The sequence below is a fragment of the Gallinula chloropus genome (genome assembly GCF_964237585.1).
Source record: "Gallinula chloropus genome assembly, chromosome: 14".
In the NCBI taxonomy this organism is placed as follows: domain Eukaryota; kingdom Metazoa; phylum Chordata; class Aves; order Gruiformes; family Rallidae; genus Gallinula; species Gallinula chloropus.
Genome location: NC_140099.1, coordinates 2,913,624 through 2,939,809, shown reverse-complemented (window position 1 = coordinate 2,939,809; position 26,186 = coordinate 2,913,624). Strand labels below are relative to the sequence as shown.

Sequence of the window (26,186 nt, the reverse complement as noted above, 5' to 3'; positions counted from 1 at the left end):
TGCTGTCGTAGTAACCTCAGCCTTTGCTAGCCATACCTGACTTCACATCACACAGGTGGGAGAAGAAACAGTTTTGTTGCAGTTCTGTTGTTTTGTTTGAATTAAGCAATGTTTGCCTGTATTTATCAGGATTGCATGGAGGAAATAAACCTCTTCAGTGAAAATAAGCTTCAATTGAAACAAATGGGCGATCAGCTAATGAAGGCTAGCAACAAGAGCCGAGTTGCAGAAATAGATGATAAACTCAGCAAAATCAATGATCGCTGGCAGCACCTCTTTGATGTCATTGGAGCACGGTAAGAAAATGAGTTTCAGTGTTTTATGTGAGATAAAAGTCAGAGGCTACTGTCCTTGACCATCAGGAACATACTGACAGGACTTTTCAGTTCTGTTGAAATGTATTATTGCGAGTTAAATGAACCTGAAGCTCATGCTTTTTCGTTGCAGTATTATAACACCAAATGTCTGAATTTATCTAATGATAAGAATGTAAGAATTAATATAAAATATCACTTTAATCATGGGAACTATGTAAAAGGAAGGGTCAAAGTGGTTTCTCTGTTGTGTGAGTTGAATTGCAATTTAATTTTAGGGCAATATGGTAGGAGTTCATTGGAGCTCTTTAGGAGAGCCTCCTGGTTTAGGATGTGCCTCTCTTTCACCCTCTGTCTGAATGCACAAGTCTGGGAACAGATTCCTGGCCTGTGTCTTTATATAGTTTTATATAATGACAGAGTTCCTGTTTCACATTCAAAAGCATATAAACATTTCATTTTTAGCATTAGTGCCATTCCTTTGCTCAGGCTGATTGCTAAAAGCACCTGTAGGACCAAACAACAAGTTCCTTTTTTTAAATTCAGCATCTTTTGCGTGATGATGAAATGAAAATACTGTTGGCTGAAATGAAAACAAAACCCTGTATACTCTGAGCAACAACTTCTTCTTAAAGGATTCGACATCTTTATGATACTTGACAGAGTTAAGAACATCATGATTATTTTAGCATTAGCCTTCCTGGGACAACCCCATGTCACTGTTATCTCTGAGTTTCTGCCACAGCTTGGGAGGAAGACGCTGGACTGGTCTCACCACCTGCCCCAGTGTGTTGGTGACCCAGAAGTAGTAAGGCTTAAACCCAAACTGGAGTTGGACTAAACTCCACTGCCAAGGTTTTTTTTGGCCTGTAGCCCCCCTCTGTGGGCCTGCAGAAGCTCCCTTGCTCATTTAACATTTAGGACAGATAAGGCTGGCAGTCCTGCAGTGGCAATGTTGTGCTAAGTGTGTTGGATCTTAATCAGGAATGAGATCTGAATTAATGGTGACACATGAGCCATGAATGATTAAGCAGAAGCCGCCTTCTTAAGATCTAACACTCTGCAGATAGTCTTGCAATGGTTTGTTTCATGGTGTCTTTTTTTTATCTGGTGTGGGGGAAAGAAAGCTTTGCTTTTATAACAGCACTCCTTCTGTTCTCATTTTACAGTAACCTCCCACTTTAAAAATACTTCCATGATCATTTCTGTTCTGCTCTTAGTTTTGAATTGTAGCAATTTTAAAATGCAGATTCAAACTGAGTTAAGCATGGCATGTTTCTAGAATATTTAGGAAAAGATGTTAAATAATTGATGGTATATTTAGAGAGAGATCTGGCAGTCTTATTCAAGCAGTCTGTGGCAACAGAGTACTTGTCTACCTGGGGTGCCTTAAGTCTTTACTTTCAGAGGAGTGTATGGTGGTGCTTTGAGGTACATTGAAGCAGATTTGCCTGGAGCATCAGCGTAGCTCCCAGTATTGGATGTCCAAGTGGATATTGCAGCTACTAGTGACTTGGTGTGATGCTTTATGATTATTCCGGTGTTCTTAATCCCAAAAGGTCTGGAACATGCCAGCTTCTACTTGTGATTTCCACTAACTTTGTGCTCAGGGTGAGGCTAATGAACTTGAAAGGACCCAACAAAATGTGGTTTTAAGCAGCTCTCTCAGTTGCCCAAGATTATTAGGCAGCCCTGTGGTCTCTGTTGGTCCTCTTGGACTTGAGGTTCAGCGTATTGCAGTGTGTTGCAGCGTGGATATAGCACATCTTTTTTTCCATCTCATCCATCAGGTCTGGGCTTGGCTCTGAACTTGACTGTTCTTGGCTGCTCAGCAATACATAACACCAGGCTGGACACAATAGACTCTGAGTATGGGCTTAAGAGTACTTTACCCTGTTTACAATCTTGTGACTTTCTGTTTCAAGATTGATGCTGCAGTGGTGGCTTGGTGATGAGATTTGAATTCTGAAGGAATTCAGATTTCAGTTGACTGCAATTTCCACCTCACCCATAGCTACACCTTGGGCTCTGAAGAGGAGGCTCCTCCTGTGCTTTTGGTTATCTTCTTTGAAGCTCAGGCAATGGAGAGGAGTCAGCAGTTCTACCAATCGTAGATGTGACACAGGTTGGGCCTCCTCATGGGGTAGTGGAGCAGAGCAGGGGACCTAAGGCTGGAGGAAGCCTGTGAGCATGGGTTGCCATGCTCCATGATGTTAGACCGTCTCCTTCCTTTTCAGTTTGCTTTTGCAAAACTAAAAATACATCATATTGAAGCTGTGCTGAAAGAGCACGTGACAGTAAGAGTGGTGGTAAAGTTTGTGTTGCCCTTACTGTAGTGTAGCCTCAGCTGGCAGCTAAGCCCTCCCTTCCAGTGGGATGGGGAGCAGAATTGGAAGAAAAAGGTAAAAGTCATGGGTTGGGATAAGGACCATTTACTGGGACAGCAAAGGGAGAGGAAAATAACAGCACCAGTCCTTGGGTTAGATGAAGCAGGAGCTACACAGTGCAGTTTGCTCACCTGCCCTGATGCCCGGCCAGCCCCCTTTATTATATACTGAGCATGAGTCCTATGGTATGGAATAGCCCCTGGGTCAGCTGTCCTGGCTGTTTCCCCTCCCAGCCTCTGGTGAACATTAACTCTATCCCAGCTGAAAACTGGGACAGCACTGTTGAGGGAAGCCATTGTCATCCAGCCATCTTCACAGGATCTCAAACATCCACCATCACCAGTTTCATTCAGTGGGTAGGATGGGTTTGCTCCAGGGAGGTTGGAGCCTAGAGGTCATGGTACAGGGTCTGTCCCCACTGCTGCCCCATGGAAGAGAGACCATAGGGCCGTGCTACCGCTGCCTTGGCTGCTGACCCAGCTGAAGCCAGTTTTATTGGGTACAGCTTCATTTCTTGGGGAAGATAAAAGGAAGGAAGTGTTTCAGGGCTGAACTGCCAGAGGGCCTTGGAAAGTTTGGTGATGGAGCTCGGAATATGCTGCCTGGAGGGAAATGAATTTCAGCTGAGGCAGGAAGGCGATTATCTTGTCTTGCTCCTGAGAAAGGTACTTGAAGGAACTTATTTTCATGGCACCTCTGCAGAATGAGGAGGTGGGTTTTGCTCCTGGCTTCTCAGATCCCTAACTGTGGCAAGTAAATTGAAGTGAAAATTTTCTGAGTTGTTGGATGCCAAATCTGACCACTTGAAACTCTTTTTTGATAAGTATTATGACATAAGGACTTTCTGTTAAACACCTAATGAGCTGCTCCCTTTATTTGTGCTTGTGGGTACACCACAGCCCACTGCACTGGTTCCCTTGCTCACTGGCCATCCATCACAGGGGCAGGGACCAAACCTCATGCTGTCTTCATGGCCAGCTGTGACTTGGGCAGTAAGTAAACTACAGGTTATGTGTGGAGTAGGAGGGGAAAATGTACATTGAATAGGAATCCTTCATCCTGGGGGTGAATCTGGCAGTCAAGCACTTTATGATCAAGACTATAAAATAACCCATATCCACAAGGGAGTCTAATCAGGGTTTGTAGGCAGTTTCAGTTCTGTGGTTTCTAGTCTCTCCGAGGTTGACCTTGCAATCTGAGTAACATTTTATCTTTGTAGCACAGTGTGTGTCTGTGTGATAGCAACATGAAACCAAACAAGACTCAAGCCATGGTATCAATACAGAGCATTCCTCCTGATAGCTTATTTCACCTTTTTAAACCAATAAAGGTCCTGGGACAGATGGGCAAATTAGGTGAGCTCTCCATTTAGTCCTTGAAGTGATTCTCCTAGTTTATGGTGACAAGCTCAGATTTGCCATATGGCTGCACTTGCAGGACTTAACACTTTCATTATATGCCTGTGCCTGGCCTGTGTGGTGACAGAAGCTTTGCTGCATGTGTTGCAGCTGGGAGGGTGGCTTGGTGCAAATTCAAAAAGTCTCAGAAAGTTAATTCTCACGGGATAAAGTAACGCTCAAGGCATTAGCCTGCCTGGAAAGGACAACAGGTGACTTTGTGTTCAGCTCAAAAGGTACTCTTACCAGGGGAGGTTCTTGCGCTGAAGTCTCTCTTGATAGAGGGGGGAATGCAAACATACTGACAGCCAGAAAGGGAGCATTGTGCAGACTGTAAAAAATGGATGCATGGAATCTCTTGCTTTTGTTCTCCAAGCAGCACTCTGCCAGAAGAAACTGCTGCATGCTTGCACATACCCCCAAGTGAAGGCCTGAAACAGTAGGAGAGGGAGGGCACAGGCTTCACAGGGGTGGTAGACTGGTAGACAGCCAAAAACCTGTGGTGTGGGATTTACATCCCTGGTATGCTCTGGACCACCTCTCCCCAGCCATGCTTAATTGGCAAGAATTGCAAGGAACCATGCTGTGCACAGCTGTGTCCCTTAGTGTTTCCCTGCTGACACCCATCCTAACACCAGGCTTCGCTTCCCAGCCCCAGTGGGCACAAGTTTGCCTTCTGCACTGCTGTTTGCATTATGCCTGCTGGCAGACTGGAGGAGCACCCATGTGTCACGGGAGGGTGTCTGTGCTGCCTGGGGCTGTGCAAAGCTTTTGGATGGTGCTTCAGCCTTCATTAAAGCCACCAGCTTCATTGGGGCTGCCTGTGGCAGTTTTGGGTCTGCTGACTAGTCCCTACAGTAAGGAACATTGCATTTCTGTCCTCGTGGCCATCCTGCAGCTCTTGCCTCTGTTGTTAAGCTGTAGAAAAGGGACACTTTTTCTCAGCTGCTCTGATATGGGCACGGTCTTACTTGGTGGGTCTGGTCCATGTTTTCACAAGTGTGAAAATACAGGGAAGGTTAACAAGGCCAAATGTGCCTTCTCATTCTGTTAAACGTGAATCCTCGGCAAGTAAGGTCTTCTCCCTGTGTTTGCAAGCTGACAGCCCACTTTGTGCAGGTTCAGGAATCTTAAACTGTTGGCTCCTTCCTTCCCACATAGAGCCTGGGACACTGAAGGTGTTTGCAGGTGGTTTCCTGCATACCCCCACTGAAATTCCCAAACAGCCTGAAGCTGCTCAGGTTGCAGCAAAAGGGGAAGGAGTCAAAGCTCTCCAGTGATACCACCTTAGGCTGTGCCAGGGACTGCATGGAGGTTCTACTGGAGAGCTCCAGTGAACCACCCTTTTCCTCCCTTCCACCCTGGCTGAGCTCCCCCCATTGCCACTCCAGCAGTAAGTTTGGGGAGCGAGCAAGTTCATACCACCTCTCAGCTGGTCCCTCTCTTTATTTTCCATGACATTGCTTACCCTGTGGCAGGGCAGACGATCAAACACGTGTCGGTGTCCTGTCCTACCCTCTCACAGCTGAGGCCGGGCAGCCCGCAGTCAGTGGGGGTGTGCTCTGAGCTCAAAGGTCTCTTCAAAAAATTTCCACAGATCAGCATTGCATGGCAAGGGAACCAAAACACACTGCTTTGAGGCCTCCAGGTAAATGATACAGCCGTGTTGAGCAGAATTATACTAGTTTGTAGCAGCACCACTGTAAAATCTTATTTGTGTAATTATTTTGATGCAAAAAACCCAATCTGGACAGTTGAAATGTCACTCATGAAGTGACATTCCTTCTCCCCTGTTCTCCTGGCTCCCTCTCCTTTAGGGATTACGCTTCTCTTCAGTGCAAAAGCTGTGACAGAGTTCATTATCCTATCAGGCAGGATGGTTGGGCTTATTTTGGATATGCAATGTGTGCTGAGGTGCACCGGGAGCGAAGAGGGGGGTGGGGGGAACTGGTGGTACAAGAGGAGTCCTTGTCCTCTGCACACTGTGCCCATTCCCAGTGTCTGCCTGCCACGCTGGGAGGGTTATTTCCCTGTTTTCTTAAACCCATTTGACATGGGTTTTTGAACCTCCCTGGACAGTGCTCAGGTTAAACTGTCAAATGGCTGAGCATGATTTACATGTGCCAACGCCTGAAGCTCTCTCACGGTGTGCAGTGACCGCCCAGGCACTTTTTATCCTGCCATATGCTGCATGTGAGCCATTGGCAAGCCAATACAGGTCTGCAGAAGATTACCTGAACGCTGCAACACCTGTGTGTGAGCACTGTTTTGAATCAGGGTATCTTTTAAGCTGGGCCCATTGCAAAGTACAAGAGATGTCAGAGGTTGTTGGGGTCTTTTAGATTAGTGGTGAGATTTGTTGGAGTTACTTTTTATTAGTAGTGGTTTTTCTGCTTCTGAGGGCATGTTGAATGGTGGCAGGTGAGTTCACATCAGGAAGTGAACTATGGATAGGTTGGCCTTTATTCAGTAAACAGTAAGTTTTGCCTGTTTGAACAAATAATTTGAGAATTAGACTTTGCAGAGAAAGAATTCAATCAGTGGTGGTGGCAGCTCCTTCCCCCCTCTGGGTAACTGAGAGGACCTCATTTCCCCTACTGCACTTGAACTTTTATTGCTGTTAATTCACTGGGTCAAATTAATTGGATGATAGGTCACCTGGATGTGGGGGGAGCTTTTGCCCCCAGGCTTGGTGGCTTGCACTGTGCACTCCCACCCTGCTCTGTGTTTTTCTTTTTGGAACAAACAGTCCCTTCAGGATGCATCTCAAAAGAGTTGATGAGGTCCCTTTCATGCAAAGAGCAGATAATTTCTGGGAATACTTGCATTGTGCAGAAATGCACCAGATGCAGAAATGCACCTGAGAATGACTGTTGCAAACGTAGGACTTTCATGTATGTGATTAGTCATTTTTCTTTGAGCTGTAGCCAGAGAAATGGCATTTCCCTGTGACTTCGGTGGAAGATGAGGGTGCCCAATGAGGGTGCTCAAATTTTCCATCATTTCACCTGTTGCTTCAGTATAGAACCCTTCACCCTGGGCTCTGTGTCTTCAACAAGAGCAGATCAGGCAATGTGGACGCCTGGACAAGGCTGCCTTCCTGTTTCTACACTGCACTAATGTGAACTTCTGTTAGGCTTATATTCTTCCCTGGCTGCTAAGTTTGAGTTTGAGATGAATGACTTAGATCACTAGGGGTGGCTGAATGATTGACAAATACCATATTCTATCCGGCATATGTAACAAATCAAATTCCTTAATTACAATGGTGTGTCTGTAATGGCAATTTCTAGAAAGTAAATCCAAGCTCACAGTACCACAGTGATAGTGTCTTTGAGACTGTTGGTTCTAGTAACACCAGCAAATAAACACCCTGTGTATTTGTTGTAATATCTGTAACTTGGATTTCAGAGAGACTGCTAAACCAAAATAATAGTTTGAGGAGCTGTTTTGGTGCAAAATACCTCACTTGGATTCCAAAAGTGTTCCTTCTTAGATTTACTGAATGTGCTGGCAGACATAAAGACATTTATGCAATAAATGGGAACTTCAAGGAAAGATCTGAGAGCAGTGGGGCAGTTTAGCAGATCCTCCTCTGCTGCATGGGGACAGATTTGTCAAAATGTACAAAGATGCTACTGGATAATTTGCGGGGCTGATCAGGGGGGTTGACAGGGGAAGATGCTGTAAAGGCTGGAAATAGAGAAAAGGTTGTCAGTAGTTTGAGAACTGGGCTGCAAACAGCTGTAGGAGAAGTAAATGGTCTCTGTGGTTCAGGTGCTTGTCTCCTGCACATCTCTCTAACCGCTGGCAATTCTCCCTCTTCAAGATTGTCTTTTTTTCATCTTTACCCACCAGAAGAGTGGCAGTGGCACACCTCTGCACAAGTCAGTGTTTGGAAGAGCTTTTAATGTCATCATGGTGCTGTAAGCTCTACAGCAGCCATTGTTCAGGCCTTCTCTCCTGTCAGCAATCGTTTGCCCAGGGTGCTGGACCTGTGGTTTGGGCAAATTCTGCCTCTGTAGGTGGAGCAATACTGTGTTAATTAGGGTGGCCCTGCTGGTTCCTGGAGAAGACACTGGCCATAATTCACAGCAGAAAAATCAAGATCCCGTTTTAGTTTAACTATAGCACGTTACAGTACCAACTGCCACTAGCAGATGAATGAAGCTACAAAAATTCAATCTGATATAGTTTAATTAAGGAATTCACACAAGACCTTCCTGAAGCTGTAGAGCAGAGACCTGCTGAGCCAGGTTATGTGGGTTTTGACTAAAACATGGATCTGATTTACAGGCAACAGCTTGATGTGCCAGCAAGTGCTTCATTAAAGCCATGCCTGTCCTTGCCACCTGCTAACATCATTTCCACTGACTGCGGATCTCTGTAACAAAATGTTCTTCCTGGTTTGCTTAGGGTGAAGAAACTGAAGGAGACATTTGCATTTATACAACTACTGGACAAAAACATGAGTAACCTTCGCACCTGGCTGGCCCGGATTGAGTCTGAGCTTTCCAAGCCTGTTGTTTATGACATCTGTGATGACCAGGAAATTCAGAAGAGACTGGCAGAACAGCAGGTGGGAAATAGCTGCAGCCAGAGTCAATGAGCTAAAATGCTGCTGATTGCAATTGGTCCTGTTTTAAAATCACCTGTTTCTTTTCTTTAGTGAGGCCTCCTAACTGATTGCTTTTCGTGGCATGTTCCTGCCAAGATGTTACATGGAAAAATTTTGTTTGCTGTGATTTCAGTACTGTGTTGACTTACCCCACTTCTCCCTCCTGCCCTCCATCCAAGGAAAACACACAAAATGCAAACAAAACCATTTTACATTTGATAGTTTGCTCAGTTTAAGTACAGCAGGCTTCACAAGGGCCAGCAGAGCAAGCTTAGCAGAGAAGGATGTTTTAGCTTTGGAGAGTGGACTTGAGCAAACACACCTTTGACTGAGGCCTGATCTAGTAGGCAGGTTCTGAAGATCCCCTCAGGGTTGGGTGAGACGGTGCGTGAATCCTGCTGAGGCACAAGCATGAACAACCTGGTGGTGTTTGGTGTTGGCTGAGTGCACGTAGGCATTTGATGCGAAGCTTAATGTGAGCCAGCAATGTGCACTCATGTATGGCTGTTCTTCTCATCCTTCTCATCTCTCCTTGTGGGCTGTTCTTCCCATCCTTCTCATCTTCTCTCTTTATGGGGTGTTCTTCCCATCCTTCTCATCTTCTCTCTTTATAGCTGCTGCTTTTGCATCTAAGCAAAGATCGCTGAGTGGCCCAGACCTGAGGGCTCTGTTTGCTGCTGTTTGATATGGCTCTCCATCCACTGAGGTAGCAGACATCACAGCAAGGTCCATCCACCTGCTGGCCACACAATTAATGTACCCCAGGATGTCACTGTCCTTGGCCACAAGGGCACATTGCTGACTCATGGATAGCTCATTGTCCACCAGGACTTCCAGGTCCATCTCTGCCAAGCTGCTTCCCATCACGTCAACCCCTGACCTGTTCTGGTGCATGGGGTTTTTCCTCCCTAGGTGCAGGAGCCTACACTTGTCTTTGTTGAACTTCATTTGGTTCCTCTCCACCCAGTTCTCCAGCCTGTCCAGGTCTTGCTGAATGGCAGCAAAGCCTTCTGGTATATTCAGCCACTCCTCTAAGTTTAGTATCTTCAGCAGATTTGCTGAGGGTGCACTCTGTCCCTTCATTCATGTCACTATGAATATGCTGAACAAGACCAGCCCCAGTACTGACCCGTGGGGCACAGTGCTAAGCTACAGGCTTCCAGCTAAACTGTGCCACTTAGCACAACCCTTGGAACTTTGTCATTCAGCCAGTTCTCAACTCTTCTAACTCACACTTCCTAAGCTTGCCTACAAGGATGCTATGGGAGGCACTGTCAAGAGCCCTGCGGAAGTTGAGGTAGACAACATCCAGTACCCTCCCCTCATCCAGTCATGGCCTCATAGAAGGCTATCGAATTGGTCAAGCATGATCACGCTCTGGTGAATCTGTGCTGACTGCTCCTGATAAATGTCTTCTCTTCCACATGTTTACTGATGACCCCTAGAATAAGCTGCTCCATCGCCTTTCTAGGAATGGATGTGTGGCTGACTGGCCTGCAGTTTCCTGGGTCCCCCCTTCTTAACCTCTTGGAAGACTGTGGTGACATTGGCTTTTCTCCAGTCCTCCAGCATCTCTCCTGTTATCCATGACCTTTCAAAGACAATGGACAGTGGCTTAGCAGTAACCTCTGCCAGCTCCTTCAGCACTCATGGGTGTATCCCATCGGGGCCCATGGACTTGTGGGTGTCAAGTTTTCCTAAATGTTCTCTAACCCAATCCTCCTCAACCAAGGAAAGGTCTTCCTTTCTCCACACTTCATCTCTTACCTCCAGGGTCTGGGATTCCTGATGCCCAGCCTTAGAAGTAAAGACTGAAGCAAAGGCAGCATTCAGCAGCTCTGACTTCTTTGTGTCCTCAGTCACCAGGCACCCACCTCATTAAGCAGCGAGTCACATAAATGGTCGTGTAAACAGCACAGAAATATTTTCTCCCCACCCCAAGCCTTTGCATTCTCAAAGGCTATGTTAAATTGCCAGGCAGAGAAGAACGTGGGGCATAAAGGAATTGTGTCCAAACTAATTTATTTTTCTTATGAGTATTCAATCTTCAGCTTGCTGTAAGAGCCATCGTTTGCTGCTCAGAGCTCCTTACTGCTTCTGTTGTTTTGATTCTGTTTCAAACACAGACCTCTGGGTGCATCTAGACTCCTTCTACTGTAACCTTTTAGCAGGCTGAGTGTGAGAAGACTGTGCTGACTAAAAAGACCACAGTTTAAAAAAAAAGCCTCTTTTGATGTGCAATGACAAGTAAAAAGATCTTTCCTGGGTTTATCTGAACAATTCTTTCAGGAGTAGAGTGATGGTGAGAAAGATGCCCTACAGGCTTCTTTTATTTGACACCCATGGCTGGAAAAACTTTACCTGTTCAGTCTTGAATGACTTTTAAGAGCCTTGTGCATCCACAGAGAAGTTTTATGGCATGCTTGTTCAGTTAAAGGATGAAGATTGAATCATGAACAATATTTTAAGATTGCAGAGCTGCTTTGCTAACGCAGAAGTCTGGCAGCCTGTAGTCTGTTTAAGCTCTGTGCTATGCTGTGCAGAGTTGAAGGAAAAGCACTTAGTTGGGCTCGATGTATGTTCCTAGTGCTGTGACTTCGTTTGATGTGTTTGTCTCACTGTAATACACTCAGGTCATTTGGAATAACAGCTTGGGAAACAGCAAGGATTCTGCTTCGGGTTATTCTGCAAACCCAGGCACGACCAAAAGTAATGAGAACTTGTCAGCAACATTACATAGTATGAGTGGACTTGTAATCTGTGGTCCAAAGTCTCGTTTTCAATAATACAGCTGTAAATCCAGTGTAATTTAATGAATTCAGGAGAGACTCTCCAGGTACCTGTAGTGGGGTAGAGCCTGCTCTCAGGCACAGAGCCTGTGCTAAAAAGGCACTGGTGCTTCTTGCTTAGAAAATATCGGAGTCCTTAATGAGCTGTCAAAAGTTATGTTGGTTCTGGCAGTCTCTCACCTGTGTAAAGATTGTGGCTTCTAAGCACCTTAAAGGTGTATGTTACCACAAATCCCACAAGGCAAATTTTGGCTGCTTTTGGCTCAGCCCTTTCAGATACCCACGTAACACCACTGAAGGCTGCCAGTGGGTGATACTCAGGTCCTTGCAGCAGCTTGTTGACTACTGAGATCTTCCTTCAGCTCTTTTGTATTTACTACAGGCTGCGTCTGTTTGATTCTTGTTTCAGTTTTGTAAGTCTACAGCAAAACCAATTCTGCTTTATGAATTCACTGAAGCCAGTTCTACCATCTAAAGGGAGTTACTGTTTATTGCTGTCAGTTAAACATTTATTTGCGTTGGTGGTTCTAGTGTTATTCAAGGAAAAGTCTCCATATCCCCCAGTAGGGAAGCCAGAAATGGGTTGAAAAAATGGAAATGTAGTGGACATTGTCATTTCATTAATATTTACAATTGGTAGTGTTGTACAGAGCTGCCTTTTCAGTAAGAAACATTTTCTTTTTCTGTTACTCCATAATGTTGATTTTAGGAGTAGTTACAGGTAGAGAATGAACCCAGACTGTGATGGAGATGCAGGCTTTGGAGAAGAAACCTGTATTATTGTCATAGACAAAAGGTCTTTAAAACAGTCTGTCAAAATAGGAGCTCTACAAGAGGGAACAAGGAAAGTAACAGAGCTACCTGTGTGCTGTGTTCCTGTGTTTCATGAGGCCAGCTTGTGTTCATATAGTCAGCAAAGCACATGAACTGTGCCACGAGTTCTCTGTGAAGTCTTAAGGAGTGATGAGCTGATAGGAGGCACTGTCAAAATTAAGTATGTGTGTCCTGGTTCTGGCCAGGCCAGAGTTATCTCCCCAAGCAGTTAGCTGAGGTGAGCTGAGTTAACCCAGCTGAGCTGTTTCCACACCACCTGACATCACTCCCCCATAAAAGGGGCTTGTTTGGGGAGGGATGCTCCTGGGTGCCTTGCCTCCAGAGCTACCCCGAGTGTGAGTGTGGCCCAGGAATTGTGTTGGTCCTTGTGTCAAGCAGCACCCTCTAATGTCATCACCGGGTGTGAGTGTAACTGGCTGTTACTGTTCTACTTTCACGGTGCTTTTGTCAGTAAGCTGTCCTTGTCCTAGCCCATGGAGACTGTTTCTTTCTCCTCTGGGAGTGAGGGAGCAGGGTGTGGTGCTCAGACACTGGTTGGGGCTGAACCACCACAAAGTGTTTGTTATGTGTAAGGTTTGTGTTTTGATAGCACGTCAAAACTGTCCAGACTGTTAATGAGAAGATTGAGCTTTCACTAAAAAAACAAAGCTGGACAGTCATTTTTGCATGGCAGTTCTGTCCTGACCTGTCAGCCTGTCATCAGCACAACCCATCCTGCAAGTCTGTGTTCTAAAGTTAAGCTTTTCCTGACACACAAATTGCTCTTTCCCCATCCTCTGCAGCATTTTGAAAGGGTATGTCCAAAGTCTAGCCACGCGTCTTTCCTTGTGCTCAAGCTATTCTCTTGCCATTGGCAGGATCTGCAACGAGACATAGAGCAACACACTGCGGGAGTGGAATCTGTCTTTAATATCTGTGAAGTCCTGCTACACGATTCAGATGTGTGTGCTAATGAGACGGAGTGTGATTCCATCCAGCAGACGAGCAGGAGTCTGGACAGACGTTGGAGAAATATCTGCGCCATGTCTATGGAAAGACGAATGAAGTAAGTCCCTTGCCCTTCCTAAAGCAGCCTCTGGCAGCATTCAGAAGAAACAGTGGAGCTTTTGCCACAACCTGAATTTTGAAAAGGAAAACAAATAATCCTAAATGAATAGTTACCTTGTGCTGAACCCTTTCCATTTTGGCATCTCCCTCTCAGAATTGAGGAAACCTGGCGCCTATGGCAGAGGTTTCTGGAAGACTATTCTCGCTTTGAAGACTGGCTGAGTAAATCTGAAATGACTGCAGCTAAGCCTAATTCTTCAGAGGTTTTGTACACACATGCAAAGGAGGAGCTGAAGAAATTTGAGGTGAATTTTTCAGCTTTGCTTTTTTTTTTTTTTATGCTCAGCAGTAGGTTGAATGGTCAGACTGTGAAATGTTATTGTGTGTGTGAAATGCCCGGGTACCTGGAAGACACCAACCTACCAGTAGAGTTTCAGAGAACATAAATTATTTGGCCTGTGTGTGGCTGCTCAGGTATCTTGCTGATTTATTTGTCTCCAGGTTATTTTTAATGTGGAGACTCCAATGCTCTGAACTGACAAGATGCTGGAAATAAGTTAAAAGATTTGATTTTTATAGGCAGGAGACCTTTGTGGGTTGTATTTAGTGTTTTTTTTCTTTCCATTTCCTAATGAACTAAGTCTGAGCAGGCTATTTAAAATCTAAGTCCTTCTCCAGGCTTAATTTTGGAAGTTTAAGTGTAGTTTGCAGTTTTTAAAGGGTGAGCATCTTGATGTATGCTATCATGCTTCCTCTTACTGGCAAGGGGACTAAGTTCCTGGGTGTGCCTTGCAGGCATTCCAGAGGCAAATTCATGAGCGGCTCACTCAGTTGGAGCTGATCAATAAGCAGTACAGGCGCCTCGCCCGCGAGAACCGCACGGACTCAGCCAGCAAGTTGAAGCAGATGGTACACGAAGGCAACCAGCGCTGGGATAACCTCCAGAAGCGAGTCGCTGCCATTCTGAGGAGACTCAAGGTGATTGCGTGGTGGGGGGAGAGCGTGAGGAACACTGGCAAGTTTCTGTATGAATTACTCAAGGGCAAAACATCTACCAGAGCAACCCTCTTGTGTTGGTTGGTGTCTTGTGTCACCAGTGCAGGAGAGCAGCGCTGGAGAGGCCACCAAATATGTGGCATAAATACGCCCTTAGAGATGGGTCCTTGGTACTTCAGGAAGCGTAAGGAAAGCACGGGTACAAATTCTGGAAGGGGTGATCTCTGGGCCAATACTCTGTGCTGTGCCATGGGGGAAGCTTGTCACTACCTGGTTTTTAAATACAGCAGTACTGCAAGCAGTTGACAGGGAAAACTATTAGATCCCAAAAGTCAGTGGGGAGGCTGTGAGAGCGCTGGTGGGGTTTGATCTGTGCAGTTGGGAAGGGGTGTGTTGTGTTGTATAATCCCCTTCCCCAACAGTAAATCCAGCCAGGAGAACGGGGGCACTGCAGCTGTCTGTGTGATAGCTGCGATGGGAGATGGCAGCAGAGGGAGCTCCCCCTGGCTTCCAAGCCAAATGGTGCATTAATTACACTGGCGTGGTCACCCATGATCCAGCTTCTCTATTATTTCACTGGTTTTAATGTCATAGTTACTTTAGAGATTAGAAGTTTAATTAACTTCCTTTGTCTGCCTTCTAAATTTAGAACGAATTAGATGTTAAAACTGAGTCTGAACAACTGTTACACTGGTATAACGATGTAGGAAAAGGTATACAGTGTGGAAGCAGGAATATAATTTTAGAGAAGCATCTTGCCTTGCTGAAGTTTTATTCCCTGTCCCATATGATTAGTGAACTATCGTAGGACGCTTTGTTTCAGCATCACTACAGGAAGGGGATGGGTTTTGTACAAGGCATGCTGGCATTTGTGCCATGAAGGTGAACAGCAGTTTTGAAACAAGACACTGTTTTCTGAGGGCTCCTGTGACCATCTTTTTTTAGTAGCTGAAGTCTTGTAACACTGGCTCCCTTCTTCCTATTCAGCACTTCACCAATCGGAGGGATGAGTTTGAGGGGACGAGGGAAAGCATCCTGGTTTGGCTCACAGAAATGGACCTCCAGCTGACAAATGTGGAGCACTTCTCAAAAAGCAACTTCGATGACAAAATGCGCCAGTTAAATGTACGTATCCTTATGAAACAGTTGTCTAATGCAATTGGTCTCCCCTCTCTTGACAGGATCGTCTATTTTTTTGGAGCTTCACAATAGCTAACAGATCTCTGTAGGGCTGGATTTGTTTTAAGGACCAGTAAATTGTTAAGACTTGAAGCCAGAATCACAATTAAACTGCACAGTATTTAAATTCAGATTCACTGTTCAAGCTCAGTTCTAGTCTACCATTTGCTCCTTATACCAAATGTCAGCAACAGTGATACCAGGCCTGGAAAGGAGCACGTGGAGGTTAACAGTAGAAGCTGCATTCCTTACTTCAGATGTTTGTTGATGAGAACTTTTTGAATTGGCATTAGGGTAGGATCTCTCCTCCAGGTGCGTTCTTTGTAGCTGGGACTTCCAAACAGAAATAAGACAGGATGCATATGAATCTGAATACCAAACTAGTTTTTTCTTACCTACTCATACACTTGTTTCTCCTTTCCCACTGCACTGTCAATTGGTTTGGGATGTAGATTTACTGGTTTTAGGCTGGAGGCCCAACCAGGCAGGTGTCTTTGTTGCTGAGACAAAGATTGAGTGTATCCAAGCGAAAAATGAACTGATTAGCTGAACTGTGGTATCGTGATCCCCTGCGGGCTCAGGACACTGCAATGATACTGATGTGCACACAGGTGGAAAATGCCACTTAATTGGAACTGTAATACTGCTCATAAAACAAACCTCTGGACCGCTTGGGAAAAAAGATATTTGCCAAATGAAATGAGACAACGTCAGTTGTTGCTTTTCTTTCACTACGGTTGGCGGGAAAAGGACAAACCTCAGGCTACACAAAGGCGGCAGAAGTAATTGTTTTCTCTTATGTTTCAAATAGGGGTTCCAGCAGGAAATAACACTAAACACAAATAAGATTGATCAGCTAATTGTTTTTGGGGAGCAGTTGATTCAGAAGAGTGAGCCTTTGGATGCTACCCTGATTGAAGACGAATTGGAAGAACTTCACAGATACTGTCAGGAAGTGTTTGGGCGAGTTGCCCGGTTCCATCAAAGACTGACTTCAAGGCATCCTGTAAGAAGCAACAGTTTAGATCTTTGGCAAGATTTTGATATTTAAACTGCAATATTCATTGCTTATCCCTAGAAGCTTGACTGAGTGGTTTGAGCTCAAAAGGGTCTGGAGCTCCTTCATAATTGTGCCAGCTTTGCTAAGTCTTTGTCACCAGTCTTGTCTCCTCAAGCCTCTCATACTTGGTTTCCATCTGCACAGTCTGGATAATAGCATGGAAGTAATTCACATGGTTAATACTGAGATAGTAGTGGCTGGAGGGCTGTGTGGCTCAATCATTAGCTCATGAAGTGGTGTAGATCTATTGTAGATCTTACTGATATGCAAAATTATTTCTTTTTAGGGATTGGATGATGAAAAAGAGACCTCTGGAAATGAGACAGATCTGCAAGACTCCAGAGAAATCCAGATTGACCCCTGGCATAAGAATGCCATTTGTGACGGGCCTTCTTCAGCACAGTCTCTTAGCCACCTTGTGCCCCCTACTCAAGGCCATGAAAGATCAGGCTGTGAAACCCCCGTCAGTGTTGACTCCATCCCACTCGAGTGGGATCACACAGGTGATGTGGGAGGTTCTTCCTCTCATGAAGATGAAGAAGAAGGAAAATACTACAGTGCTCTGTCAGGTGAGAACCAATTGCCACCTGTTTGTTTTGACATGGACAACTGCAGGCTGTTCCTGTGTGGGGAGGGAGGGGGATTGAGGTCTTGCTTCCGTGTTGTTGGTTTCCAAGTCATCTTAATAGAGTCTTATCTCGTAGATGTCTTGATGAACGGAATGGTATTGTCTACTTCTTAAGAATTTTTGAGGAAAAGAGCACCGACAATTTTTGTTGTTTGTCTTTGCTGTCCCTCATTGTTTCAGTTGGTTTTAATAGTTGGAAAATACTGACTAGTGAGGAAAATGTCGTTATTCTTTTTTCAGATGTAGAAATCACTGAAAATCCTGAGGCTTATCTTAAAATGACCACAAATACTTTGAAAGCATCTTCTGGTAGGCACCTGCTAATGCATGTGTCTGAACATGGCAATCTCCCTGTGCTGCACGCTATATTCCTCAACCTCTCTCATACGTAACGTCTGACTTCTGCCTTGTGTGGACACCATGTCCCATCCTGTCATGGTGTTCTTATGCTGCAGTGTTCACATGTACATTACAAAGCAGTCGAGAACATACCATTTAGATTTTGCCTAGTCAGTGCCAAGGTGGTTAAGGTGCATTTCATTGTCTAGATCCAAATACTTTTGGTACTTTCTTGGTGATTTGCTCTGGGTAGTATCACTTTTTCTGTTGTGCTGATGTTGTGTAATTCCTGAAGGAAATTCCACAAGTATTTTTGGGGGTTTGGGCATGATAGAACCACTTGTGTCCTGTCTATTAACTCCAGAACAAACGTTACGTAAATCAGGACACGTCTTTACTTGACCCCACTGAAACGCACTGTAGATGTGTCATAGTTTTGTTGGGATGCAAACTCTCCAAAAACACAGTGCAGCCTTTGTATTTTTTGAATACTCCTACCTGCATTCAGGCATTTTCCAGAAGAACACAGAATGCCCCATAATAACTGCATGGCTCTCATCTCATTCCCTTTGAAACACTGTTGATGTTTTGCAAATGTGCATGATTTGCAAGGAAAGCTGCAAAACTGTCATTTTTATGCCATAACTTGATGCCATTTTATTCATAGCGCTTTCTAACTTAATACAAAGCAACACGTTCCTTGTGGAGGTGGGATTTTGCACTCATGGTTTATGGTTTCTGTTTTCAGTTTCAGAAGCTCATCCTTGGTGTTCTCCAGATAGCCCAGTCTTCAGGAAACACCGATACAATCAGGCAGAGATGGTTGGAAATGTGCTGTCTGGTCCAGAGACAAGCACTCCCTATAAGCAAGACTATGTGAGTTAAAGGCTCTGTGGGCACTGAACTGTATTACAGAGTCTGTTTGTTGTTCCTGTGTAACTCCCATCCTCTTCCAGTATCAAGAAAAAATAGTAGTGGCAGGAGAATGTTCACTTTATGCAATCATCTCAGACGTGATTTCTGGTGGCTCAGGTCAACACTGGGAGTCTCTATCCACTCACTAGAAAAGCTTCTTTAAAGCCATTCCAAGCAATGGTGTTAGGCTCCTAATCAGAGTCAGTGTCTGGAGGAACTTACTTCCTCTATTGTCATAGGACAAATTGAGGAGAATTTAACAGCCTTCCCCCAGTGTCAATATTGTCCCTTGATGGTTACTGACATGTCTACCTTTCCTAAGCAGACTGACTTCAAGGGGGCTTTTTAGCATGCATCCCAATATTGAATCTGCTCCTGGGTGCTAAAACCGTACCAAAATGGCTATTGTTCATTGGTACCTCAGTCTTGGTGGCTTTGCCAGCAGCTGCCAGGCTGGCTGGATCTGGACCAGTTGTCAGCACTCTCTCAGGTCCTGTTCTCTGGCTGGTTTTGTCATCATTAATCCAGGCTTAGAGCCTTCAAGTCAATATTGCCAAGACCCAGAATCCAGCAAAGAGCAAGTGTCCACTGTCTGGTCCATGTAGTGCAAAAGCAGTTGATCTGCCACGTCCAGTCTTGCAACAATTAGCACTGCTGTGGTCTCTGTGTGTTAATGAGAAGGTGCAGAGAGCCAGTGTACACTCAGCAAAGCTTCAGAAGCCCAGGGCTAAACCTGACTTGCAAGGGCTCAGCGGCAGCCCAGCCACCCCAGTAACACAAATTTGACCTCTGACAACTTAACCTGCAGGGCTCACCCACCAAAATGCCATTGCAGGTGAAGCAGCTCAGCTCTGCCAGCGACACCAGCATCAACAAGGAGAAAGACATGCCTGCTGACATGAGCGATGAAGAACCCCGAGATGAGCGAGACCTTGTGACTGCAGGAGCTGCGGACAAGCAGCCAGGTATGGAGCATCTCAAGAAAGAAGGTGTTTGGACAGCAGCAGTACATGGCAGCAATTATGTGGCCATGGGTAGATTCCCTCTGTTTTACAAATTCTTCACCTGGCATAAGATGTCTGTTGTTCTATCATTTGCAGGCATTATTGAGGGGTGGGAACTCATCCAAGCTCAGGACCTCAGAACCAAATTTAGGATGAAACAGAAATTGCAGCAGTGGCAGCAGCTGAACTCAGATCTCAGCGACATCTCTGCTTGGCTTGATAAAACTGAGCAAGAGCTGAAAGAGCTGCAAGAAGTAAAACCTCCAACCAGCATGAAGGCGTTGGGACAAACAGTCAAGAACCTGAAAGTAAGTTATGGCATACTGAGGTGTGGGATTTCAGGATGCTGATGCTCCTGATCAGTGTCTTTGTGCTTCTGGGATCTGTGTGGAACGTGAGTGCTAATACAGTGTGTGTGTGCCACAGAGGAGCTGAGCTCATTTCAACTTGGCAATCATTTAAGAAAAAAAACCCCCAAATTTAAAAAAAAAAAAAAACAACACCCCCCCCCCCCCAAAAAAAGCTTTCATTGAATAGAATGTATTCATTAATGATGCAGTCTGCTAGTCTACTGCCACACAATAGAACCCCTACAACGTTTGTCATCATGTGTGCCCATGTTGCCTGCATGACTCAGCTTCCATAAATTAGGACGAAGTCAGGTCTACAGTTTGAACCAGTAGGTTCCCAGGCTACAGGCAAGTGCTGGGTCCCTAGGACTTAGGACTTGGGTTGCACTCTGAGACAGCAAGTGTTCCTCCTAACACTCATGGGAATAGAAAATCCCTGCATGCTCTCCCTTCTGCCAGTGACCTTATAGGGAGCCACTTAAATGCTGAGGCTATTGGTCACTTTGGTATCACACTTGGGATGATGCTCATAAGGAACGTGCTGTAGGACAGAGGAGGGATTTCTGAGGCAAGTTCAGAGAGTGCTTAAAGTTACACGTCCTGAAGTAGCCAACCTGGCTTAGGCACCAAACCCTAGGGAAGGTTTGGTGATGCCTTGTGACTAGAGGGAGGTGCTTCCCTTCAGCCTGGAGCTGGCTGTCAGACTTCAAGGAGCAGAGCTTTACTACTTCTGTCCTAGGCATTTCTTAAGAGGAGTCCAGCTGGCTGTAAATCCCCTTTTCAGACAGCCTGGCTTTCTGTGGGTGTCTAAAAGAGCCAGCACGTTCTAAGACATGAATTACAAGAGATGTCATGGTATCACAATTGCCTTGGATTAGGATAAGGCCAGTCTGGCTGCAGACTGGCTTACTGGCGTTGAGGAGTCTGGGCTGGACCCTTTGTATTGTCTGATACTGAAAGAAAGTTTGTTGCTTGAAGGAGGGAGAGAGGGTTCTTTGTTGGGTTAAATGTAATTTACACCAGCAGTTTTCGACAAGTGGGACGTGGTTCTTGAGAACATACAGGCTGACACTCCTAGTTACAAAGGCTGCTAAGAAAAGCAACCTGGGCTGTGTTGATTGCAGGACTCATCCTGCAGCTGTTCCCTTTCTACTGCAAGAGAAAGGTACCCTTGAAAAAGACTTGAGTACCCTTGATTGAAACTGTAAACTTCTTGAGGGTAGGAGGCGTTGTTTGGCAATGATTTAAAAAAAACACCCAAAACTTTAAAAGAAAAGAAAGAAAAGGCTCTACCTTCACATGCAGGTGGTTGGGGAATACAACCTGACTTCACAAATTGCATGTTATTTCCCCCTGCAATGTTAAGGGAGAGGACGGGGTCGGGGGGGTGGGCGCATTTGGAGGGAACTTCATGAGTCAGAAATAGGGGCTGATAAACTCTGACTAGAGAGAAGCAGAAGAATTTGTCATCACAGGGTGACCTGATGTGGGACCAGGAGCCCAGAGGTGATAGGGAATCTCCATCCAGCTAGATACTCAAAATTTGACGGGATGGGGCCCTAAGGAACCAGCTCATAGCTTGAAGTTGGCCCTACTTGGAGGAGGATGGGAGTAAAGATCTCTGGCTGTCCCTTTCAGCATAACTGTAGGATTCTGAGGCAGCAAAACCTTTATAAATCAAGAGGAAGTGTAATGTTACAACCTATGGGAATATTTCTCCAAATGTCAGGAAGAGAGACAGCTCAGAATAATGAAGGGCAGATGTGGGTTAAGCCATAATGCCTGTGATTTAGGGATATATACAGAACAGACAAGACTTCTTCAAAATGAAGTATTTTACTTTGAAAGAAATAACATAAAGGCCACCTCTTTTTAATTATTCCTTATCAGGATCGGAAGAGCCACCAGATTGCAACAGCTTTCCCCAATACCTGTGATTCTTTTGAGGGTCTTGTTTTCTTGTAAATAACCAACAAGATTTTCATCATCCATGGAGGCTCCTAATCCTCTGTTTCTTCCAGGACATGCTTAAAGCATTTGATAATTACAAGACAGTGCTGCTTTCCATTAACCTGAGCAGCAAAGAATTCCAGAAAGCAGATAGCAGAGAGTTCAAAGAGCTTCAGAACAAGCTGCGGAAGGTAAACTTGCATTGGGAGAAAGAAACTCGTGCATTGGACAACTTGAGGAAAGGTTTACAAGAAGCCCTACTGCATTGCAAGGTGCGTGCCACATGCTGGCTTATACAGGAAAGCTCCTCTTTAGGGTGCTACTGTGGGGTAAATAAGGGTAGAGGGGCAATTCCTGCACATCAGTGGAACAGTAAGCAGAATACAAGACTTAATTTCTTTATTAACTTGACTCTGTTGGGTTTAAAGAATTCAGTAAAACTAACATTGAACTAGGTAACATCTTTGTTGGCTTTGTGTATTCTCAGCTGTTCATTTTGTCTGTAGACAAAGGCAGGTGAAAGCACTGCAAAAGTGTTTTCTCTCTTATGTGCAAATCTTTTTGTTTCTCCAGGCCTTCCATGCCCAGACCCAAAACCTAATCCTGTGGTTGGCGCGTGCCGAGAGCCAGCGTAATAAGGCACAAATCACAGATCCCAATGCTGACCTCAGTACAGTACTGGAATGCCAAAGGGCACTAATGGTGAGTGTACTCTTATCTTCAGCACCTCAGCTCTAACACTGAGTCAGTAGCTCTCACCACAAAATTAAAACCAGTAAGTTTCTTTCTCAAGATGGCTGCAGCCTGTCCTTGAACCGGCTCTATTCAGGCACCTGGCTGGCTTCTGAACTGGACTAAGATTGCCTGTAAGAGGCGATTTTTTCCTGTAATTATGCATCATAATTGAGTTCCTTATGGACAGCTTGTATGCTGGAGTGAGACTTCCAGTTTCCAAGATTTCATGTCTTTTCTAGATGGATTAATTACTGCTAGGTCTATTTCTAAATGTTAGCTCATGTAAGCAGGTACAACCAGTCTTTTCAAGAGAACTTCATTTTGTGTGTAGCTGTAGTAGGCATTCCTATGTATTGCAGATTCTCAGGCAGGTTGAGTTGTTCTTTAACACCTTCCAGTGTTCCTCCTTTTGTGAGGACATCCCTGAAGTTGAGAGTAACAGACTGTTGCACTGTTTTTTGTTTGTTTGTTCCAAGCAACTGGAGAAAGAGCTGATGGAACAACAGCTGAAAGTAAACTCACTGGAGGAACTCACTGCTTATCTGCTGATTAAATCCGATGGTGAATACATTGAAGCCAATGAGAAGGTCCATGTAATTGGAAGAAAACTGAGACACCTTATTGAACAAGTCTCAGATGACTTAAAAGCAATACAAGGGAATCTGGTGAGTCAGTTTAAATACTTGTTTGTGGGGTTTTCTTACTGAAAAGTAGTAACATACTAGGAGTAAAGGTATATATTAGAGACTGACTTAACACTGAAGTACTTCCACCTTCACAAGCTGAAAAAAACCCCCAACCAAACAATTAATTTGCTATAGGAAAAAATTCAGCACCGTGAGGCTTGTAAAGTATTGAAAGGGATTTCCCAGAGAAGCTGTGTGGCCTCCACCCTCAAGGGGTTTGAAGAACAGGCAGGATAAAACTTTGAGTAAGGCCTCTGGTCTGGTCTCCTAGCTGACCTTGCTTTGAGCAGGAGGCTAGGCCAGATGAACTCCCTGAAGTCCCTCCCACTCTGAATTGCCCTATGAGCCCCATAGCAAGTGCAAGGGTAGGAGTGTGTAAGGAACACAGAGGAGTTGCAGTTCATAGCAGTACAGAGGCTATCCTGAGAGCTGTCAGGTATTTTCAAGTGAACACCTGTACACACCAGTTCCATCATCCTTCCTTCAGGCTGTGCATAGTGGTGTTTAACTCCAGCCGGCAGCTAAGCCCCATGTGGCCGCTCACTCATTGCCCCCCGTGGGATGGGGGAGAGAATCAGAAGAGTAAAAGTGAGAAACTCGTGGGTTAACACCAAGACAGTTTAATAGGTAAAGCAGTAACAAAAACTTCCCTGGGATACCAGCACTCTTCCCAGACAAATGCAAACACAGCCCCATAAGAGCTGCTGTGAGAAAATTACCTCTGTCCCAGCCAAAGGCTCGTGTGTTGTGAGTTTTCCTTGTGCATTTTTAAGAGGAAGGTGTGGTTCTCTTTTAGGATACCAGAGAATGTCGCCTGGTTCCAGGTGACTTGGGCTCCCAAGTCTATAATCCTGCCACAACCCAACCCAGCCCTGCTGTGAAGAAGGCAAGTATTTGTTTCTCACCTCTTACTGTCAGTATACAGCATATTTGGACACATTTAGCCTGCAAGTTCCTCAAATGTAGTCATTTTTCCTTTTAGATGCATGTGCCTTATTACAGAATTTACAACAGGAGTTTAAAGTCTACAGCTGGTTTTTTTGACAGAGAAATTCCTTGTAGTTTCTGAAACACTAAAAACTGTTTCTCTCAACAGAGGCGCATGAAGAGAACTTCAGTTGGCAGGACCAGCAGCAGCTCAAGGTATTACTTTATGTTTGATCTCTTGAAGGATAGTGAAAACAGCAGAGACGAGCAGAGTGCCAGCAGAAACCTGGGTGGCTGTTCCTCCTAGGTTGGCATACTAGTGGAGGGGATTTCTGCCCACCTGTAGTGTCTCCTCCACCTACCAGCTCCGGGCTGCACCTTGGTGAATGGTTTCCTTGCACAGTCCTGCTCCTAGACCTCTTCACCTTGTGCAACCCTGGCTTGTCTTCACTCTTGAGAAGATATTTTCTTGTGCCGAGCAGGGGAACAGTTTAGTTTTAAATCTTCCTTCCATTCCACTGGCATACCTGGAGAAAGAAAGTTGCAACTTGAAGCCACGTGTTACAGACAGACCAAGGACAAAGGGAGAACTTTGGAAGGGGGAGAGGGAGTTAAACAGCTTGTTTAATTTAAATTCTAAAGTGCCTTTTCTTTTCTGTTTTTTCTTTAAATTTTCAGAGATGAAAGCCATCTTCAACCTGTTCAAGCAGTTTCCCGCCCGCCTTCCTTCTTCTGCCGTGTCCTACGAGCAGCTTTACCTTTCCAGTTCATTCTACTGCTCCTACTTCTGGCGTGCATGGTTCCCTTCTGTGAGGAAGCCTACAGCGGCACCAAGGCCAACAACTTTGCCCGTTCTTTCCATCCCATGCTGCAGTACACCAACGGGCCTCCGCCATTTTAGGAAGCAGTCTGTTTCTCTTCAGTTAAACCAAAATATTAATCTAAATAATGCCTCGTGTGTACAGCCTCTTTTCTTGTCCCAGGGTGTGAGTTGACTTTCACAGCACAAAATGTATATCTTGATGGAATTCCAGCATTTTTGTACAGAAAACAACCTTTTTCTATCGATTTTTAAACCATAAGCGACACACTTTCTACTTTGATGCTGCAATAGATATATTTTTATAGGTGCAGATCTCTTGAGCTGGCAGGGGGATTGAATACTGAGTGATTAGATGTGGATCCTACACGACAGCAATCTTAAACACAGCAGTCTGTCTCAGGTTAGCACAGCGAACAAGCCCTTGAAGAAACACTGGGGTGTGTCTGGTGGGGAGTGACCATTCAGATGTTCCCACAGCACTGACCCTTCCATCCCTGTGTAAGTCAACTTCTTTGCGTGCTTCTAAGGCCCTCTGGCAGTTCAGCCCTGAAACACTTCCTTCCTTTTATCTTCCCCAAGAAATGAAGCTGTACCCAATAAAACTGGCTTCAGCTGGGTCAGCAGCCAAGGCAGCGGTAGCACGGCCCTATGGTCTCTCTTCCATGGGGCAGCAGTGGGGACAGACCCTGTACCTTGACCTGTAGGCTCCAACCTCCCTGGAGCAAACCCATCCTACCCACTGAATGAAACTGGTGATGGTGGATGTTTGAGATCCTGTGAAGATGGCTGGATGACAATGGCTTCCCTCAACAGTGCTGTCCCAGTTTTCAGCTGGGATAGAGTTAATGTTCACCAGAGGCTGGGAGGGGACACAGCCAGGACAGCTGACCCAGGGGCTATTCCATACCATAGGACTCATGCTCAGTATATAATAAAGGGGGCTGGCCGGGCATCAGGGCAGGTGAGCAAACTGCACTGTGTAGCTCCTGCTTCATCTAACCCAAGGACTGGTGCTGTTATTTTCCTCTCCCTTTGCTGTCCCAGTAAATGGTCCTTATCCCAACCCATGACTTTTACCTTTTTTCTTCCAATTCTGCTCCCCATCCCACTGGAAGGGAGGGCTCAGCTGCCAGCTGAGGCTACACTACAGTAAGGGCAACACACACTTTACCACCACTCTTACTGTCACGTGCTCTTTCAGCACAGCT

The 26,186-nt window shown here is 45.2% G+C and overlaps 1 protein-coding gene across 1 annotated transcript in view; it reads left to right on the top strand.

Annotated features, from left to right (window-relative positions):
• Positions 1–25,106, top strand: part of LOC311197003 (nesprin-2-like) — a gene marked incomplete at its 5' end in the record, with an annotated part of 64,968 nt that extends 39,862 nt beyond the window's left edge. Inside the window, 17 exons of the mRNA XM_084270691.1 lie at positions 130–296; positions 8,515–8,677; positions 13,197–13,384; positions 13,541–13,691; positions 14,182–14,364; positions 15,370–15,507; positions 16,373–16,567; positions 16,908–17,190; positions 17,490–17,558; positions 18,337–18,464; positions 19,339–19,815; positions 21,879–22,079; positions 22,381–22,509; positions 23,019–23,207; positions 24,025–24,114; positions 24,325–24,371; positions 24,834–25,106. Coding sequence (XP_084126817.1) covers positions 130–296; positions 8,515–8,677; positions 13,197–13,384; positions 13,541–13,691; positions 14,182–14,364; positions 15,370–15,507; positions 16,373–16,567; positions 16,908–17,190; positions 17,490–17,558; positions 18,337–18,464; positions 19,339–19,815; positions 21,879–22,079; positions 22,381–22,509; positions 23,019–23,207; positions 24,025–24,114; positions 24,325–24,371; positions 24,834–25,056 — 3,021 coding nt within the window. The 3' untranslated portion in view covers positions 25,057–25,106. The remainder of the gene's footprint in view (positions 1–129; positions 297–8,514; positions 8,678–13,196; positions 13,385–13,540; positions 13,692–14,181; positions 14,365–15,369; positions 15,508–16,372; positions 16,568–16,907; positions 17,191–17,489; positions 17,559–18,336; positions 18,465–19,338; positions 19,816–21,878; positions 22,080–22,380; positions 22,510–23,018; positions 23,208–24,024; positions 24,115–24,324; positions 24,372–24,833) is intronic.
• Positions 25,107–26,186: the final 1,080 nt, after the last annotated feature.